At 37.1% G+C, this 20,150-nt stretch overlaps 1 protein-coding gene across 4 annotated transcripts in view; it reads left to right on the top strand.

Annotated features, from left to right (window-relative positions):
- The window catches only part of DCP1B (decapping mRNA 1B), a 42,911-nt gene that overhangs the window by 8,176 nt on the left and 14,585 nt on the right, over positions 1–20,150 (top strand). For all 4 annotated transcript variants that reach the window (XM_017804656.1, XM_017804658.1, XM_017804659.1 and 1 more), the window contains exons 4-5: positions 15,619–15,685; positions 17,849–17,984. In XM_017804656.1, coding sequence (XP_017660145.1) covers positions 15,619–15,685; positions 17,849–17,984 — 203 coding nt within the window. The remainder of the gene's footprint in view (positions 1–15,618; positions 15,686–17,848; positions 17,985–20,150) is intronic.

Here is a 20,150-nt window from a genome sequence, read left to right as displayed (position 1 = left end):
AAAAATACTAGATGGATAACAAGTGTCCTGCCTCTGCAGGCATTTCTCAAGACCCAGTGACCCTGCAAGTAGCATTTCTTAGTTTGAAGGCTGTCAGAAGTTTACTTCGGAAGGAAAAGTAGGAGACAACACTAAGAGAATGAGTGATATGTAAAAGTTAATATGTCATGGAAACCAATCCTCTTTTGGGTATCATAGTGTCTTGTTTACCCTGAAATATGTTTCCAGTCTATATTACATTATACATTCTGTAACATGGGGTTTCAGATCTCTTCTTTCTTCTGAAATGTGTTTTTAATCGAGAACAAACCCAGTATTTGGTGGTTAAATTTATTTGTGTATATATTTAGATTCAGCCTTCTGCATATTGACCAGTACTACTTGCTCAATTGTTTCCATTGAGACAGGCAAAATAGATATTCCAGGCTTTGTTTTTATGAGGTAGTAGAGTTTCTCTTTGTTTTTTTGGTTCAGTTTAGAATGGAGAGCCTTATTTATCAGCCTCCTGCCTGCCAACATACAGTATCTGGTCCAATAACAAAAAACCTGACATGATGAAAGCAGTAAATTGCAACGTGTATTCAGTTGATTATTCCCCAAATGCTCATTTGTTTTTCAGAATTTTGAAACAAATACCTTGAAGTGTTTTTAACTTCATTCAATTTGTATTATTTTTCTCTAAAATCAGTGGTCTACTAATTCAGAAGTATGACATGGCTTTCTGTTGCTGCATCATTAAGCAAATGCAGTGATTTTTGTCACAGCTGAATAACTTAAAACAATTTTTTTGAGGTTAAGTTTGATTGCAGAATTATTATTCTGGCCTGCTACAACCTGCATGTTTTGTTGAAAATATTTCTGTAGTTTAAAACTCTTTGAAAAATGTTTGTCAGTTTGGAACAAAAGTGCAAGCTAAAACTATAGAAATTCAAAGTGATTTTGGTAGAAGGGCCTTGCCCTCTTTAGGGGTATATTCTTCTCAGCCTGTGTTTTTGTTAAACAGATTTGGGTAAAGGTTTTTTTAAGAAGTCTGCCTGGGCTGACTGCTGCCACTTGTTCAGAATACGAATGCTTGTGGTTTACCTGTGATTCTGTCCTTGGAGACATTTTTGTCTCAGAGATATAAACAACCCTCTCCTCCTTCTCTCCATTCCAATTTCTCTCCTTTGATCGGCATTATAAAAATTCATCATGTATCCAGCAAGACAGAACAACAGCAGAGGTCACAATTGTCTTCCCTGAGCGTTCCTGACCTTAAAGTGAAATCTCAGTTTTGCTGAGAGTGTTGGAATGCTAACACATACCCAACTTTTTTAAGTTTCAAAAGAAAATATGCATACTGAAAATAATGAATGTCTTACTAAGAGTTAATTCTAAACCCAGAAAATGAAAGTTGCAGCCTGAACTTTGTTGTGTTATTTGCTTTTTTCTTCCTGAAACCTGTTTTACAGTTTGTGTCCAGCTTAACTGCTTTTGAGTTTGTCAAGTGCAAATTTTTTTGACACAAGCAAGCAAGTTTCTTACTGCCTCTGTTTATCAAGTGCATAGTGATGATTTATGTTTTTTCATGTGGGATGCTCTCTAGTACTCAGTTAATTGACTTCCTTCTACCTACACTCAGAAATTATGTGTTCATAGGCTAGTTTACAAAAGCATATTTAAAGGCATTACTAATTTCCTACTATGTTTCCCATATAGTTCCTCCCTTTGTGGTCTGTATTTCAACTAACTGGTGATTTTAATGTGCTTAGAAAATGGTAAAAATTGCTTCAGAATGTCAAGAAAAATAATAAACTGCCCCTTGGAAGTGGTATAGATACCAATTTACATTTTTATAACTAAACCCATAAAATATGTACATTTATATATTAGATCCTTGTGCTTTCTGCCTCATTTTAATTTTCAAGGATGCCTGAAAGTCTTGAATGCCTGCCTGCTGAGATATAAAAGTATTATTGTAATTTGATGGCATAACTTAATACTATTTTGCAGTCAAGAATGGATGGATGTGCAGCAGTTCTGGCTCAAGGCAAGTGAGTTTTAAGATCAGGAATTGTGATTTTGCTATCTAGTGATTATTTGGCTTACCTGTTCTAGAGTACAAAAGCTGATACACCTGGTTTTATAACTAAACTCAGCTCAAATCTGTGGAAGAAGTGGATTTTTAATGTAGTGAGAGGGACAGGAAAATTTGTTTTAAAGAAGTATGCATAAATGCAAATTGATTAAAAATAAATTGACTGAAAAAGTGCCATAGGACATTGTTTTCTGTGAAAACTTTTAGTTGATCATAATTTTTTCTTTTCCTAAGTCTCTCTCTTACTGAAGCCAGCCCTGGAATAAATGACCTGCAGAGGTCCCAACCAAACTAAATTATTATTGTGATTCTAGGATTAGCAGATATTGGTTAATTCTACTTAAGAGTGTTTGGGGTTTTTTCTGCTTATTGTGGAGAGCAAATGTTCTGTGATTTAGGTTTTTAGGGTTCCAATAAAAAAAAAAAAAAAAAAAAAAAAAAGAAGAAGAGGGGGAACTGCAATATCCCTTTTTGTTTGTTGGTTTTAAAGAAAAATTGTTTGTACTATTAAGTGTTTCTAAATTTAGTTTTTCCAGTGCTGCCTTATTTGTTTTCCTTAAAACGAAATAAAACCTGTGTTTTTCAGGGGAATTTGTAGATACCAGTTCTGAAGGCCTTAAGTTTAAGACATAACTTTGGCTGTGTAACACCCTGTCCCTTGTCACTCCACCCAAAACAGCACAGGTATTTCTATTCGGGCTTTCTTAAAAGGATGTTTTAGTTGTTTCTTCCTCGCCCTTCCTACCCTGAGGATTTGTTATGAGGTGTGAAAGCCTTTGACTGAGCAAAGCAAACGATTTAGAATGGTTTGCCTTCGTGAAGTGGCTTTTTGCAGCCGTAACTGTGATGACTCCAGCCGTCTTTTTGCTCTGATGATGTGTTTCTGTTTTGCCTTGAGGGTGGTCAAAACTAAGCGTAAGGAAAAGAAGTGCAGTAATCCTAAAACAGGTTTTCAGTTCTGTGTGACGGTGGAGTCCAGTCTGAAAGTCAGAGTAACTATATGCCAAGTGAGAAGAAACGGGCTAAGGAGCTGAGATAACAAAGCTATGTAGTCTTTTGATGGCTGGTAATTATTTTGTGTATGGTGGAAGTATATCTCTGCCTGGGCAAACAAATTCGTAGGAGAAGTTACACAGAGTAGAATTAAAAACATGTATCAAGCACCCTGCTGCTGTGGATGAGTTCCTGTATGGAGTGGAAGGAGAGCAATACTGCATGTATCTGCTAGACACAGTCTTTGTTTCCCATTTATGGATGTCAGCATATAAGCAAGATATTAGCTTGTCTGGAGGTTCACTGTTGAGAGTGTACTGCCAGTGCTGGGAATTCCGGACATCTTTTCAAGATAAGATAGGCATATGATGCAGCAAAGCTCAAGGGTTCAAGTTGGAACAGATAATCATTTTTTTTTTTCAGAGAGGTTATTTTCATGTGACTACCTGTATACCCTCTACTTCACACACACCTCCTTGTATAGCATAAAATGGTGGGTGTTTCAAGATGGGGGTAAACACGTACCTGAATGCCTACATATTTCTTCTGCAAATGAGAATATTACAGAGCCAGTTGCTTTCATCAGTCTCTTGCATAACCGCCTTTCCAGCTTAATCCCTTCACATGCTAACACACGTATTTAGTGTTTCCAGCTTTTGTATGTTTTAAACTTCTTAGCCTCTTTGTCCAAAAAAAAAACCCCAAAAACCTTTATCTTTCTTTTTCCTTATACTTGCATTCCTTTTTTTTTTTTTTATCGCGTCACGGTGGGAGTTGGAAAGCCGTGTTCATTAGATGCTCAAAATACAATATATTGCCAAGAGGAGCCATTCATCTACTTAACTCCACAGCTTCGAGAATTACCAGAGTTATCTAAATCCTGTGGTGGTATGAACACACATTCAGGAGTTCACAGTACATTATCACCAAATATTACTCTAAGTTATTAGTGTAGTCTCCTACATTATACAGATTGCTCTGTTTAAATAGGAAGGCAGGTAGAGAACAGTGCAATTCCTGTGCACACAACTTTGTCTTACCTCCAGGTTTGATGTAGAAGCAGTTCAGCTGAGTTTCATGCACCAGCTTCCCCTTATACTTCACGTCAGGCTCCCCTGGCTGGTGGCTGGGGAGCGGGTGATACGCTTGCCGAACCAAGGCTTGAAACATTTTAAAATTCCAAGGAGCGCTGAAACAGCTGAACCTAAGTGTATCTTCTATAGATAGAAAAGGCACATTCCTTTAGGTCAACTTTTTCTTGCTTCTGAGTTATTTTATGCAATAGCCTTGTACAGAAGTTAAAGCTTGGATGCTACTTTAAGTTAGTGACAACTGGATCTTTTAATCTACAAACTATTTTCTAGCTCTTTGAAACCTCTGCAATATCTCTTGCGTTATCCTTCCTTTTCTTGCTCTTCACTCTTAATCCTTTCCTTGTCCTCTGTGCCTTATGCTCAGTTGGAGCCTTCTCCTCCCCCTGTCGTTTTTCAGGAAAACTTGGATTGAGGAGTGAAGATAATGGGCGCCATCCACCCGTCAGCTCATCACCTCACCGAGCCACGCCGATCTCTGGTTTCTGTATATCAGCACGGACTTCTCTGATAATATCCTCTTGTGCCTGAAAAAAAATAGGTTTGTCTAGCAGAGGGTGGACTTCACTCCTGACATAGCCAGAAAACTTCTCTTGGAATGTGAGCTTGCTCACTTGTGCTCTTTTATATGTGTGTGTATATATATAAAAATATTTGTAACCTTCTCTGAAAACATGGAAGATAAATATGTGAGCTAGTGCATCCCACAGCGCATATACAAGCTGCTCACTTCTGTCTAACATTGATTTAATAGGAGCTCTTGAGTGCCTCATCAGCGCTCCCTTCGTCAAAACAAGCCTTAAATCGGCAGTAAACAATACTTTTCAATTACAGGAGGAAAAAGGAAAGAAACCCTTCCCAAGTGTAAGATAGCATAGCCTTTAAAGGACAAGGAATGTGTTATATACAGAAACACGGGCGAGTGCTCCAGTGGAATTCCACTCGGGCTGCTAATGCAGCGTTGCTTTTTTGACTTAACTGCCTTACAAACTAGTAACAGTGTTGGGCTTGATGCCTGCTGTCTGCTCTGCTTTAATGGTTGTGGCTGCAGCCCAGTTGTTGGTTTTGCTGCACAGAGCTTGCTTTAATAAAATATAAACTTTTCATGTCATCAAGAGTTACTTAAAATCAATCATAAAATACCCCAGTGGGTTTTACCTGCTAGATTCATTATTTTGGACATACATAGGCCTAGGTCTTTTGGGGCCTGTTTCAGTAATCCTTTTGCAGAGCAGAGATATTATTTATATGAATAAAACCAACCAGAGATTCTGTAGCCAGGAGGAAAAAAAAAAAAAGTAAGAGATGTAAGACATATGCTTCAGGTCAGAAGTCAGCAATAAAGGGGCAAGGAAGATTCTTCCTGTGAATCATCTGGTGTTGGTCATTGTCTTAGCCAGGATATGGACTTTCAGTTTGATGAGCTCCACCAATTCTTTTGTCTCTGCCAAACAAACTGCCTTTCTGTAAAATTTTAGTATTATTTGCTAAGTAACATACAGTGTTACATTCTCTACATGGGAATGTGTAGCATCTCTCAATTAAGAAGTTCATGAAATTTCATAATAATTAGCAAAAGGAGAGAAATAACATTGGATTTTTATGTAAGGTATCATATGCCTTCCTGCAGGGCTTTACTGCTTTCTTTTTATTGTTATCTCTTTTTTTATTCTGGTTTCTCTCACATGAATATTTCTCTCTCTAACACTCTCTATCAGAAAACAAAGTAGATGTTCAGATTTGCACTGAGAGTTAAAAGCTGAAGGAGGGGAAAGACTGAGGAAGCAGAAGATACATTTTATTCCTAAAGGATTATACATGAGCTAATAAAATACTGCTAACTTCTGAAGCAAAACGAAATATGCATTTTTACTTTCTGTGTGAAAATAATACAATTGCTGTAGTAAAAATAATCCAGTGCAAAATTCCAAATTTTTATTTAAATTCAACTGTATGTCTAGTGTATATTCATGGATTCAAAGTTGCAGGGTACCTTCCAGTGCTGCTGTTGTGAAATGTCTGGCTGTTAATATAAAATTATTTTGATAAATGTGGGGGGGGGTTTCTGTTGGATTACAGGTCTAAAGTAAGGAAATGTTTACTGCTGAAATTGCATTTTCTTGGTGGCAAACTTGATCTCAGGGGTACAGTCTGTTTCTCCCTTTGTACGTGTGCCCACATAGAATGTCTTGTGTTCAAGAACGCAGAAAAATCAGTGAACTAGTAAGTAATCTGAACACTAACAATACAATTTTAAAAGATATACAAATATGTGTAAAAATAATTACAGTAACCAAAAGAAAAAAGCAACGAGGTAGTTCGAGGAGGTGGTGTTTGTATCTTCATGAAAGAAATTACTAAACTGCGATTTCACAAGAAAAATACAGATGAAACATTTCTATTCATACTTTAATGATCACTCAGCTTTCAAGCATGCAAAAATGCCGTGGCCATGTATGAATGATAAAGGGTTCAGGGGCGCAGTCATCTGCTGAAATTTATCTTGGGAGCACGGTGTGAACCAACCCACAGCTGGAGCAAACCTATTACTGTTTGCCTGTCATTATGTGAGAACAAGGAGAAGCCTTTCTGGGCCTGTGAAATTGTGTTATATCACTAAAAATTGCACGGACTTAAAAATTTCCAACTGCAGCTCTACAGACAAGCAGATGTCACTGAAGGCAGTGTAGCAGCTGACTGCAAGAGAAGGAATGGCTACAGAGTAGTAGAGAAGAATTCTTTAATGTGTTGAATATAACGTGGTAACAGGCTGTGGCAAAGCAATAAAAGGAAATATGTAAGATATGCTGTAAATATGAAGTAAACGTTTAAAATCTCAGGAGGAGTAGTTGACTTCACTTTTGCCTGTTTCTATGTGGATTTTTTTTATTCTTTTTCTAACCATTTCAGAATAGAGGTGGTGTAGGAAAAATTAACAAATTGCCTGCTTCCAAAGTGATGGTGTGTACAGAGTATAGAAACAGAAAAATACAGAAGTGGGGTTTTTTAAATTCTCTTAATCTTAAGGTATTTCTTGTGTGTTTCTTGTTATAAGAACAAGTATATACAAGTAACTTAAACTTCTGTTGTTACAGACCAAGAACTTAGTCCAGATCTGCAAGTGTATTTCCATTACTTAGGATCTGAAGGTATGCAGTGAAGAAATAAGAGATGAGATCACAACAGTCAGAATTAGAAACATCTTCTATAGTTAAAGTTGCTTATTTTCCTCATGAAGTCCTTGTCGAAGTTGTTCATTATTTTGTGGGAGTTAAACCATTTGGAGTGACAGCTCATCAGACTGATTAGAGCAAAAACTCAGGTTTCAGGAAAAAATTACATGCTACTGAACACCTATTTGAGGTTAAAATAATCTTCTTTTTTTCCCCTCTCTTCTATTATACTGGAAAAATGGCATCGTCAGAGTTTGGAAAATAACTTGACCTTGAACTCGGCTATAGCTCTGGAATTAGAGGTGCACCTTGACCTTTGGCAGGTACCTCAGAGATGCACTTTAAAAGTAATTGGGAAGGTATTCTTAGATTGGACTAAATTATAAATGAAAACCGTGATGTTCAAATCCTGAGGAGTCCTCTACCAACTGTGTGTGGCACAGACAGTGGAGGAGGCTTTATCCCCATGGGACTGGAAGCCCAGATACTCCACAAGAAACATATGGAAACTGCTGCTTTTCTTAACATAATGGGAGGCAGGATGGAAATTGAGATGCAGAAGGCAGCTCTCCTTCCTATTCTTTCAAATGAAAGCAATTTTTTTTGTCTCCAGGAAAGTTCTCATTGCTTTTCAGTTCTAGGTACGATGTGAGATGCATAGAATCAAGAAGAGAGTGTGGTTTCTAGTTTAAATGCTTCTAATTGTGATAGTCTTATGTTAGTGTAAGCTTTTCTGCTGATAGAAAATATGGATCTATATTTAGCCTAGATTTGTGCAGGGCATTTTTGTTCAGATGATTCCTGTAGATCAGGGCCTGGCTTCATTTCAGTGTATTGAAGATGTTTTGTTGTTCGCTTTAGAAAGTTAGCAGAGAATATAGAGCTAATAAAGGTAATAGTTTCAGATGTTGAGGGGCTATGGATTTCTTTCCACTAAGCCTTTCTCTGATGGGTTTTTATTTCACAGGAAGGTTGCTTTTGTTGTCTCGGGATATTTGGATGCAGCTTTTAGCTTTGCTGCAGACTTACTTACTTGCCTTTCTAAAGTCAGTGTCTATCTCTCATTTTTCTGTATCAGAACTAGAACAGAACTTTCACCCACCATTTGTTTATCTTAATACCTCCTCACTTAGCTTTTACACTCCTTGAGTGACACTCTTTACTCTTTTCCATTACAAAAGGCAGAGGAGCTCCAGTTTGATGGGGACATTTGGGAAGTCTATTGTGAAATAGTAATGAGAACCACTTGTTACTTAAGAGCAGCTTATAAATAAGAACAATAAAAGATTTATTAAGAACAACTTGTTATTTAAGAAGTTGATAGCCTGGCATTTACAGACTTCCTGCCTTAATTTCAGTGTCACACACCATCCTGATCTAAAAATTATTTGGAACTGATGATGCAATGGCGGGAGGTGTGACTGGAAAACCAGTGGTGTGGGGAAAAAAATAAATGCACTAAACCAGATGGATCATAACATAGATGCTATTCCTGTGTCGTGACTAAAAATTTCTTGCAGCATCAACAGAATGCATTTTTACAGGAAATCTTGCAAATACAGTTTGCATTTGGGCTCTTTTCCAAAAAAAGTAAAGAACCTGCTGATGGACTCTTACATCTGCTGAGCTTCCTGGAAATATATGGATCGATGGACTTTAAATTTTCCTACAGTACTAACAGAACTTTAGCTTTGAGCCTATTTTAGGGGGCGTTCCAGTGAGCTAATTTTATGTCTCTGCTACAGAGTTAATTTTTTTACCATAAAGAATTTCTGATAAATTTTGATTAAAAATCTGCCTGAAGTCAGGCTGTCACAGTAGAGCCACAGACATTATTTAGTAAACAATTCACTATCTCTGTGTTGTCCCTTTTTTTGCCTCATGAAATCAGAAATATTTGCTGGCTCTATCTGGAAGTCTGCAAATTAGTCACCCAACTTTCGTGACTGGTAGAAGATGGCAAGGACATTTCAGGGTCCATTCTATTAACAAAAATTGTTTCTTATGTTGATTTTTAAGGCATAGTTCCAGGCACAATTAAACAGCTGGTGGTGAGGAACTTTTTCTTGACTTCAGTAGTGCTGCCAGTCATTGCCCACTCTCAAACCATTTGCTTTTGGGGAAAGGGGTTTTGAGGGGCTTTTTCATTTTCTTGGGGGTTTTGTTGTTGCATATTTTCGCTCTCTGTGTCTGATCATTGCTTTGCATTAACATGTCTCCAAGTAGGATTCTTTTCCCTTTAACTGGTTTGGTTGTTTTGGTGTTTGTTTTTTTTTTCCTTGCTCGTTTGTATTTAATATTTTAAACATTTGAAATAACGGAAATACCAACTCATCCTTTTCCCTCTCTTTATTAGCAGTTCCCCAAGTAAGTGGATTAGGAGCTTTATCAACCTTTAAATGAAGGAGCAAGTGTCTGATGATTTAACAGATTGGGTCTTTTCAGAGCTTTTTAGGAATTTAGGTTAAGCTCATATCAAAGTACACATTTTTGTTACCTGAAAAACTCTTCCCTTGCTTCAGTTTATTGACGTTTTTGTGCCTGAGAAGTCATAAAAGTTTTGGTTCCCCTTTAAAAACCTCCTGAAATAACAAGATATATCTAGAGCTGTATTTCCATTATTTAGAAGCAAATATATTTTTAATATATATATTGTATTGTGCAGCTTTGCACAATGGAGAGAAGGAAAAGATCTAAAAATTCCAGTCCTGTTGATGTGCCACATTACTATCAACATGGTATAATAGGATAAAATTTAAATTTTTTTTCTAGTGTTTTGGTTTTAAGTACCTAAAGACCTAAGCAAAATGTTGTGTTTGAAAGAACTTAAAGGCTGTTAGGAGCTAGAAGAACTTTGACTCTTAAACTGGGAAATAGCAGAATTAGGGTTGCTTGTGTGATCTCTCTGTTTATGGAATTTTATATCACATGATCATTTTCTTTTGCAATAAGGACTTTGTTTCAGTTTATCAAACAATCAGAATGATGTTCACATGAAGAGTGGCTACTCAGTGTTCTGGCTTTTTTCTCATAACTGACACGTGGGTCTCTTGCTTTGTTATATGCCACTGAAATTCTGCACTAGGGACAATTATTAATTGCTTTTTTCTTGTTGTTTTCTGCAAAAATAATCAGTATAATAGCTGATAACTCGTGAACAAACTGCACTGTTTTACCTTGCTCAGATTAGAAATATTATTCTCCCCATTTTACAAATTGGGATCCTAGGGCAGAGTAGTTAAAATTACAGAGACCAATTAAATAAGGGGTGCCTGACTTCCATTATTCGAGCCGAAGTTTTCCAGTATACTTATTATTCACATGATCAAAACCACTTCTTACAGACTTGGATTTGATTGTGCTCGTAAGTAGGTGGTGTTTTTGCAGGTCATGCACTCAAATCTTTCCCAGAGGTCTGGGATCTCAAATCAAACACTGGGAAATGAGGCACACACAGTCAGTGCAGCCACTTAAGATGACATTTCACAGCTTGTGTATCATTGCACAACATCTCTGGGGCAGCATCAGAGGTGGAATTCAGCTTTCCAAGACAGTGTGCAGTTGCCTCAGCTGCAGGTTCTTTTGTATTTGCTTTCCTTTGTTGCAGTCCTCTCTTGCATTGTGCTGCAGAGCAGGACAGAGAGCTTCAACAGGCAAGTTTCCTGCACCTCTTGAGCCTGAGCAAAGTAGGTGGAACATCATATGCTTGTATTGTGCCTGTAAACATCATGGGCAAAAGAAACACACTTGCATTGGAGTAGAGGAGCACAAAATTGACATGGCATGCTTTAGTTCATGTTTTAGGTGAAGAACTGGTAGATTAAAAATTATTATTGTGGATATAACTCACTTTGGTTCCTTTTTCAGTAGGTGCTGCAAATTGGGGGCTGCAGTATTTTAAAAAGTACTAGGAGAAGGTATGCAAGCATTGATAGTTTGCTGAAGAGGCAAATATTACAGGAATGGTAGACAGCAAAGAGAAAAGACGACCAACATGAAGGTGTCTGGCTGCCACGTAAGATGTGTGTACAGGAACTGCTTTTTAATATAGCCAGGCATGGATTTACATATTCAGGAGCAAGAGTCTAGACCATGCATAGGGAATAAAGTACCTTAAGAAGCATGATATAAAATATGAAAGTTTAAGAACAATTTTATTTATGTATTTATAATACCAGCAGGGTATGGGGGAGTCTCTGGTAAGTAGTTATTTCCGTATTAATTTTTACCAATCTTGAATACTTTATACAGTCTGTGCAGCAATAGCTTAAAAATCGTGTGTTCCAGGTGTGCTGAAAGAAAAACTTTGGTAATGGAAACATCTAGCCAGTAGAAGGCAAAAAAAGCTGATAGCTGGAAAAATAAAGAGTAAAACAAATAATCCTAGAGAATGCTGTCCTTTGTAATAGAATACTTAACGTGAGTGATTCAAGTCGATAGGAAGTTCTGCATTATCATAATAACTAAATAAATGCTTCAAATACTGAGAGGTTAGAAATTGTTATCCATAATTCTGGTAGATAGCAGCTGTCAGCTTCTGCTTATAAATAGTATCAAGTGCTCTAGTGTTTGTGAGGACAGGAGAAATCCATAGCCAAAAAATGAAAATTGTAAGGCGGAAGCTGTAGAATTGGCTCTGAAGTCGTGATTTAAAACTTAAATAGTGTACTTCCTGAAACTCAACCACTGAGCTATTAAAGGAGCTTCACAGACTTTCAGTTCAAAATTCTTCAGTTTTGATTTATGGGTAGTCTACCTTTTTCAAATTCTAAAAATTCTAAAGACTGATATCCCTTAATATTTAATAATTTCAATTAGATTATTTCAGTCATTTATTTAGCTTCACATTCAATATTAATTGGATCTTCTTGATTTGATAGCTGCATTATATCCTTCTAGCTTTGTGTAATCTTGTTAAGAACATTGTAATTTGATGCTTTCTTTTTCCTTTAATGTCATCAATTGATTTTGATTTTTTTTTCTGTTTTTTACAATAATCTCTTCTTGGGTAACTTTCTGGTTGAAGCTGGGCCTAAAAGTGACTTAATATTTCCTCTTCTGTGCAGCAGTAGAAAAATTTGCTTTTTCCTCTGCTGTTTCATGATGTATTTTTGACGTGAATATTTTAGTGAAATTACCGCTCTACAGATGATAGTTAGATCAGGAATTCAGTTTTGTCAAACAGTCTGATAGATAGAAAGGGAAGGCAGATAAAAGTAATCTGTTTAGATTTAATCCTGGTAAGACATGCAGTGTTTTCAGGATGGTAGACAGCTTGCAGTGAAATTGTTATTGTGTGTGTACAAGTGTGCCAGGTTCACCACTTGACAGTTACAGTTCGTAATCATCTTGGGTTCTTTTTCTGGTCGTGGGGTTTTACGTGTTGTCACACACATCAGAACTCTTTTTGCCATTTTGTGTTCATCGTTAATCAAGGTGAAGGCCATTAATACACATTTTTACTACTACTGTTGACACTTTTTTCTCCCTTAAATGCAGACTATAGCAGAATATAGTACTGTAGTGTGAATTTCCACCATGGTTACTCCAGGTGTCTCAGATTCCCACAATTTACTGCCTTCTCACCAGTACCTCACTCTCGCACGCATGAAAGAGCTTGGAGTATGTTGTGCTGCCACAAATGGAGCAGCTGAGTGATTATTTCTCAGTGTGTTTCTGAAGTGTTCATCTGTTCTGGGCAGATGGGAGAAGTGTGGAAGGAAGGGTAGAACTGTCCACTTCTGAAAGATTTCCCTCCCGACTGGGTGAGCTGTAAGCTCAGAGGTTGTTGGGCTTTGGTCTTAGCTGGCTTTCAGCTGTGATTCCTAATCTGAGTTGAAAGTACCATTTAACTGAGGTGAGAAGGGAACTGTGAGTGGGTTTGAAGCTCAGCTGACATCTAGGCTGAAGGTCTCTGGCTCTGCAGTATCCTGACTTTAAGCTGGAGTTAAGGGTGGTGGTTTGGTTTGGTGGGACAGACCCAGTGTCCTTATTCTGTGATCTGAAATGGGTTTGTATTTGTTGGAATTCTATTTCAAAATATTAGTTGTAGTCCTGTAAAATCTGAAATGATCTGTTATACTGGTTATCAGACAGTTTACTTGTGTTTGTCACTGAGTTGAAGTAAACTAGTAAACAGTTTACTGTTGATTCCAACAGTAGTTGAGTCCAGTCTTTCAACTTTTAATGGCCAGAAGCCCTGCAGCATTTCCAAGGGACTGTCAGCATTCAGATTTATTAAATATTCATAAGGAGTCTATGACATGTTTGATCAGTTGGCCAAAAGGTGAAGCTACTCAACCTGTGTTTCATATTGATGGTGCCACCAGCTGTGGCAGACATAAAAAAATTTGAGAAGATGAAGCAGATGGCCAAAATTTCATCATTACTCTTCAGATTTTTTTCTAACAAAGAAGAATCTTGATTAAAACAAATTTGATTTGTCTGGGGCTCTCAGTCTGCTTGCTCTGTCATTGGATTGAAGAATATAGGGTTATTTGTGATTTGGACAGTAAGTTTTCAAATGTGTTTCATCAGAAGAATGTGTAGTTTTGCGTAACAGGTTGGTGTTTTGGAACCTTGTGAGTTCACACACTCTTCTGCAGGTTCACAATTTATTATTGGATGCCTATTGGAATGTGCTAGAATATTAATGTATATTTTCATGCATATTTTAATATTTATGTTAAAAAAACTGAGATCATTTGTGCAGTTCAGCTCTTATGTTGCATTTTTGTAGAACCACTGGTGCGTATTATGTTACTTGCCTTTTTTAGGTGAATAATAGAAATCATCACACTTTTCATTAGTCATAAAAAGGACAGTACATCTTTTAAAAGTCAATTTTTGTATTTCTACAGGGTGTCTTTTGGTTTTTGGGATAGTTTAGACTTTTGACCAATGTGCTACATTAAACAGTTTGAACCATTTGTAGTTCTATAGAAGACAATACACAGCTGAAAAATTTGAGGGGGAATGGAGAAAAATATTACACTTGTGTCTTACAAGCAGCTGTACATTCGTTTTCTTTCCAAACACTAACAAAGCCAACTTACACTTCATGTGCCACGGGTTTGGCTCAGTGGAATTGAAGGAGTTATTGCTTTTGGATTCTGCTGATCTGAGGAAATATTACATCATCAGGGTCAGTGTTGCAGTTGTTTTTAAGCAGGTACTCAATCCATTTCAAATGAAACCCATTTTCAAACGAAATCTAGCCACTACTGTGTTTGAAGACGTGTTAAGAACTGCCATTTCTTAGGAAGGTTAAGGGAAAACTCTTGCCTGCAATAGGGTAGGAGGGGGAAGGGGGAAGAAACACAGCACTTACCTCTTTGGTGCCATGAACGTGGATGGTGCACAAGGTTGTGGTGATAGAGATGGGAAGATCTGTGTTAAGCCTTTGTGCTTCTGCCTTCCTCTTCTCACAGCAGATGCCTGAGGTTAAAACTAGGACAGTTACCCTGACAAATGTGGACAGATTGTTTTGAGACAGTGTTGTAGATTTATTCCCAGGCTATCTTACCAGAGCCATATCACAGGGCTGTGAGTGGAAAAAAGCTCCCTGTTTAGGATGATTATGGAACCTGAACTAACTACAGTCCCATTATGGTTCTTACCATGGTGGTTTCATTAGCAGTGTGTATGTTTGAAAATCTTGAACTACTAGTAAATTCAAATCTGTTGTTGCTGCAGACCCTTACTTTAGTGAAGATCTAAACTTATGCATAGAATTCTAATCTTGGGGTTGGCTGCAGATAATTACTTCTTTTGTGGTGAAAATCATGGGCAGCATTATAGGAAATCTGCGGGGAGGCACAGCTGTGTTCCTACTACTTCAACAACTTTGATGCTCTATAGGATAGACCTATACACTAAACACTGTTGAAAGCTAAACAGATTTTCCTACTTATGTATGCTGCAACACTCCCTGCAGTAAGCTAGTCACTGGAGTCTAATGGATGTGATATGACACCTGAAAAAAATGGCAGAGAAAAAGATTTTAAAGAAAAAAACCCCACTGGTTTAATGTTCTGAAGAAAAGAATCAAATACCTTTGCCTCTATTGAATATTTAAGAGCTTGTAATTTACATGCTTAGAAATGTGCCTTTGATCTTTTCTGATTTTTATAGGATCTCAGGTGTCTTTTTTTGTTTATAGATGGGGAAAACATAAGACAGAAATAAATTTTAAAATTTCTTTACAGGTCACTTTTAAATATCTACCAGGTAGAATTGCTGTCTGAGGAGATTCTCATAGTTTGTGTTTGATGTGCATTTGCAGTGTCCATATATGGGATTTGGTTTTATGATAAGGAAGAATGCCAAAGAATTGCAGAGCTCATGAAAAAGTAAGTGATGGGTAACCAAGACTTTTTTATGTATGTATTTCTGTACATACATGCACATTATATTTCTAGAATGATCGTACCTTTCTGCTTTAAACCTGTATTTATAAACTTTGTTGCAGTTGTCAAGCCTGCATTTTGTATAATCAGAAATAAGTCACTATATTGCAATACTTTTTCCTAATTTGCAGTGCAGCTTTCCAGCTACATCCGAGTGTAACAGTTGATATGATTTATTTCCTGATGACTCAGAGATCTGTTTTGAAGAATTGTTTTCTTTGGGGGTTTAATATATTTTTCGGTTTGGGGAGATTTTGATTTTCAATGTTACTGTTACCTTTTTTCTTCAATCAAGGTAAGTGCAGGCTATCTTGAAGGCATAATATATTAATACAATTTCTGTGGGTTTTGTCCTGTCTGTACATCATGACTGAATTCCTGCTTCTTCATTTCTTAGTGATATGTACAAAATTCACTTTGTTTTTGGAATATAAAGCAAGACTTCAATTATCTTTGAATTTCTTACTTTCATGTACATAAAGATGTTATTATTTTATACGTATTACAGAAGCTTTAGTTTTGCAGTCAAGTTGGAGATCACACAGAACTATATTCTCAGCTGGTTTTTAATATGAGAATGTCATGGATAGTTTTTTCCACTCTCCTTTCTTCATGTGTCCAGGATGGACAAGGCTCATTCTTCTGCTCTGCCCTCAGGCAGCCTAATTATGGGCTTGTTTGCAATGAGCCTTTTCTTATGACTGTGTTCTGCAGGATTTAATGTTTGCTTGGAGGAGGAAAGAGCTGAAGTCTCACAAATTTTATCAATATATGCAATCTAAATTTTTTAGAGCTATAATGTGGAGGATATGCTGAAGGGGCTGGGTAGGAACAGGCAGTGATTGGATATTCCAGTTTCCTGTGGTATAGAGGGCTGGACATATCATTGCATCACAAATCTTGCAAGGGACAGGAGGAGGGATGATGTAGAGCCACGTCTTTATCATCCCAAGCAAGGCCACGGGGAAGTGGGTACAGTCAAGCTGACAGTATTAGGTGCTAACAAAGCACAGTGCAAAGACCTGTGGAACTCTCCCTTTCAGGTCATCTGTCTCAGTCCTAACAGCTTCTGTAGCCAGAGGCTTGCTGAGGGAGTGACATCAAGTTTGATTGCCAAAGTTGCCAAATGCCCAAAAGCCCATTTATGTGCCCTGCAGTACAAGTCCACACAGGGCTCATCCTCACACGTCTCAGTTCATAGCAAAGTGCTCTAACTCTTCTACTGCTATGTTCCAGATCGGATTTGTGATAAAATACTGCATGGGAAGGTAGTCATGTTTCCTCTGTATATCCTTTTTTAAAGTACTACCTGCTGCTTTTCATTTTGCAGTGACAAAACATTGTGAAACACTGACTGTGACAGTGTTGAGGGTTTGTTTAGTGGGGTTTGTTGGTTTTACTGTATATCCTACAGCTCTAAAATGAGTCAGTTGTGACCCAAGAAATAATTGATGGGGATGAATTTACAGAAATAAGCAATGAACCCCAGGAAACCCAGGTTTTTGACAGCTCGTTTTAGTTAACTAGCTCAAGTTTCAGTTGGTGGTGATTAGGTGCTCTCAAACTGGTAATTTACTACAATAAAACCTAGTTTTCAGAGGATTCATGCAAATGTAAACCACATGTAGTGGTTTATAATAGCAGTATTTCATATAGATAAAAAATACCCTGTTGCTCAGCCAATTGGCTGCGTGTTTTAATTCTCAGCATTCTACAATAATAGTAAAACAGCTGGGGCAGGAAATTGGTCATTTGCTAGTAGTTAATGCCTGATTTGTGTGTGTTTGCCATCCTCCACCACCAGCAGAACTGAATAACACTATAAATTCCCTGCTCCTTCTGGATGTAGAAATTGTGACTCAGTTACAGAAATTTTATTCTGTGGTCTAGTGTATTCGAGATGGGAGCAAATTGATCTCATGTCAAATTACAGATTTATATAGATCTTTTAATAGTGATCTTTTTAATACATGCTTTAACGTAGGTAGGGGGAAAACAAAAATATTTGAGTTTCAATTAAGCATTGTACGGTAGTTGTGGTTAAACTTTTTATATTTTATCTGGTTTTTTTGTCTTGTATACTCTCCTCTCCCCTCCAACTTTCAGCCTCACTCAGCAGGAACAATTCAAAGCACAGCAGGGCACAGGAACAGGAGTGTCCCCAATGCTTATGAACTCTGCTAATAACAAAGAAGTGGATATCTTACGGATGCTTACCAAGGCCAAAGATGAGTATACCAAGGTGAGACTTGCTGTTTATGAAAAGAAGAAGTTTCTTTTGGGCAGTGCTATGATGCCAACATGCTCCTGCTTTACCTTATGAAACATAAAAGGTTTGATTTTGGTTTGTTTCCTTTTTGAATAGTTGTACTCAAAGGTGAAGTGCTTTTGGACAGTGTGCTCTCTCGTTTTGTGGAGCGGCTGGTAGAAAAGTTCTGGCAGAATTTGCTAAGGGTTCAAAAGAAATAAATGCCAGCAATAAAAACTTCTGGAAGGAGAACGTGTATATGATTGATTATTTGTTGAATGGTAGAGGATAAGAACAAGTATCAATTGCCTTTTATTTTTATCCTTAGTTCTCCCGTGCTTATTGAGTAGCACCTTGTGCCCTTTTTCTGGGTGAAGTGTTCACCTGATAATAGTTTCTGAGGTTTGTACAAGTGACTTGGCTCAGAGGAGGCCCTTGACAGTGAAGTTACTGCTTTTAATTGTGGTTGTTAGCTACCTTCAGACACTAATGGAAGGAAATGAAAAGGTTGAAATGTAGTATGGTTTCAGCCCATGTGCTTCTTTGGTCTTCTGAGGCTTCTAAATAAAGAAGTAACTAATGGACTAATAATGTTCTCTATTATTGAGCAATCAAAAACGTTTTACTTTGGGGAATAAAAATCTAATAATTTTAACTATTCATATATAAGCTGCAAATTGTTACAGAGCCTGCAGGTTCCTGCTGCTGTTTCCTGTACTGCTTATGTGCTGTCATGCAATAATAAAGCTCATAAGTGTTCTGAGTCTAGAAGTATATTTATATATCTTTTTATCTCTTTAAATTTCATGTTTATTTTTTTCTGAAATGTAGCTACGAATAACATCCTCAGAAAGATAATAGCAAGCTGTTTGAGTTATGGTGAGATCCAGCCTTTTTTGTTGTGGTATAGTTTCTTTTGAAGCTTGGGGCCTTTGTATTTTCTGATTTAAAGTATTATGGTGGACAAACACTTCCAGAAACGGGTATATTTTCTGTGTTTTAATACTGAATCAGTATCTAGTGTTGGAATTAGAGAGTGTGATCTGAGATGTTACCAAATGTTTAAGAGATTTCCATTAAATAATCTTAAAATACTGTAAATGGAAAACTGGAAAAATTTTAAGCTGTCTTCAGATTCTGTGAAAAGGAGGTAATAAATCTAAAAGAAGTTACCTTCCATTTCTACATCAAGACAAAGAAGAGGAAATTCTGTTGTTTAAATAATAGCTTTTAGGACTTTTCCCTTTGCAGATAAGATCTTTTGAAAACTTGCTTCTGACTTCATCTTTTAATCTTTGTGCATTTAAGGGATTGCCAAGAAAATAAAAACTAACATGATAACTTCCTCTTCATCTGGAACATGAGTACTAGGAGTGTCTTACCTCTTAAGAGCAGGATATGTGTGATTTCTTGTCTTGTTAGCAATATAAATTTCAAAACAGTGTGATAGATAAAAGCAATGACAACCATTTTTGTATTTAATGTCAATATGTTTTGGAGCATGTTTTGGCTGCTTTATGACATCTGCTTTATTGCCAGTGTATGTATTATGAATTAAAATGCTGATGTGCTAAAACCAGTTATGAAATACATTGTGCTCCTTTTTGAATTCTCTTTTGTTTCAGTGAAGAGGATGTTTTAAAGTATTGGAAGAACACCAGTTTTCTTGGTGTTCTTTTAAGGAAATTTGCTCAATTTTTAGTGGTGTAACTGATTTTGAAAGGTATATCTTGTTCCCAAATTAAGTTACACGTTTAGAGGTTACATGCAAAATAAAATACACAGGCCCCTCCTCCTTTTTTTTTTTAATGGAGCTTTAAGATGCTAAATCACTGAATTATTTTTTGAAAACTGTGCTTCTTATGCACTTGCCTTCTCTTGATCTCTGGGAAGAAAAAGTGGTGTTAGCTGGCCTCATAATGATAGCCAGGGAGATACACAGTAGAACAGCTCTGAGGGTACAGAACAAAGCATGACAAAATGTGTTTCTCCTTAACCATTGTGCCTTGTACTGCAGGACAAGCTCTGGTTTTAGCTGTGTGCTGCACAGATCTTCTCCAGCATCTATCCACTTACCACACCATCTTTGTTTCAGTAAAGGTCAAATTAAGTGGATGTCCTTTGTCTGCTTGATGTGTCCAGTATAACTGAACCTTCCTT

This window comes from Lepidothrix coronata, unplaced genomic scaffold (assembly GCF_001604755.1).
Source record: "Lepidothrix coronata isolate B3197 unplaced genomic scaffold, Lepidothrix_coronata-1.0 Scaffold10, whole genome shotgun sequence".
NCBI classification, from domain to species: domain Eukaryota; kingdom Metazoa; phylum Chordata; class Aves; order Passeriformes; family Pipridae; genus Lepidothrix; species Lepidothrix coronata.
Note: the sequence above shows the minus strand (reverse complement) of the source record. Positions and strands in the feature narration are given on the sequence as shown.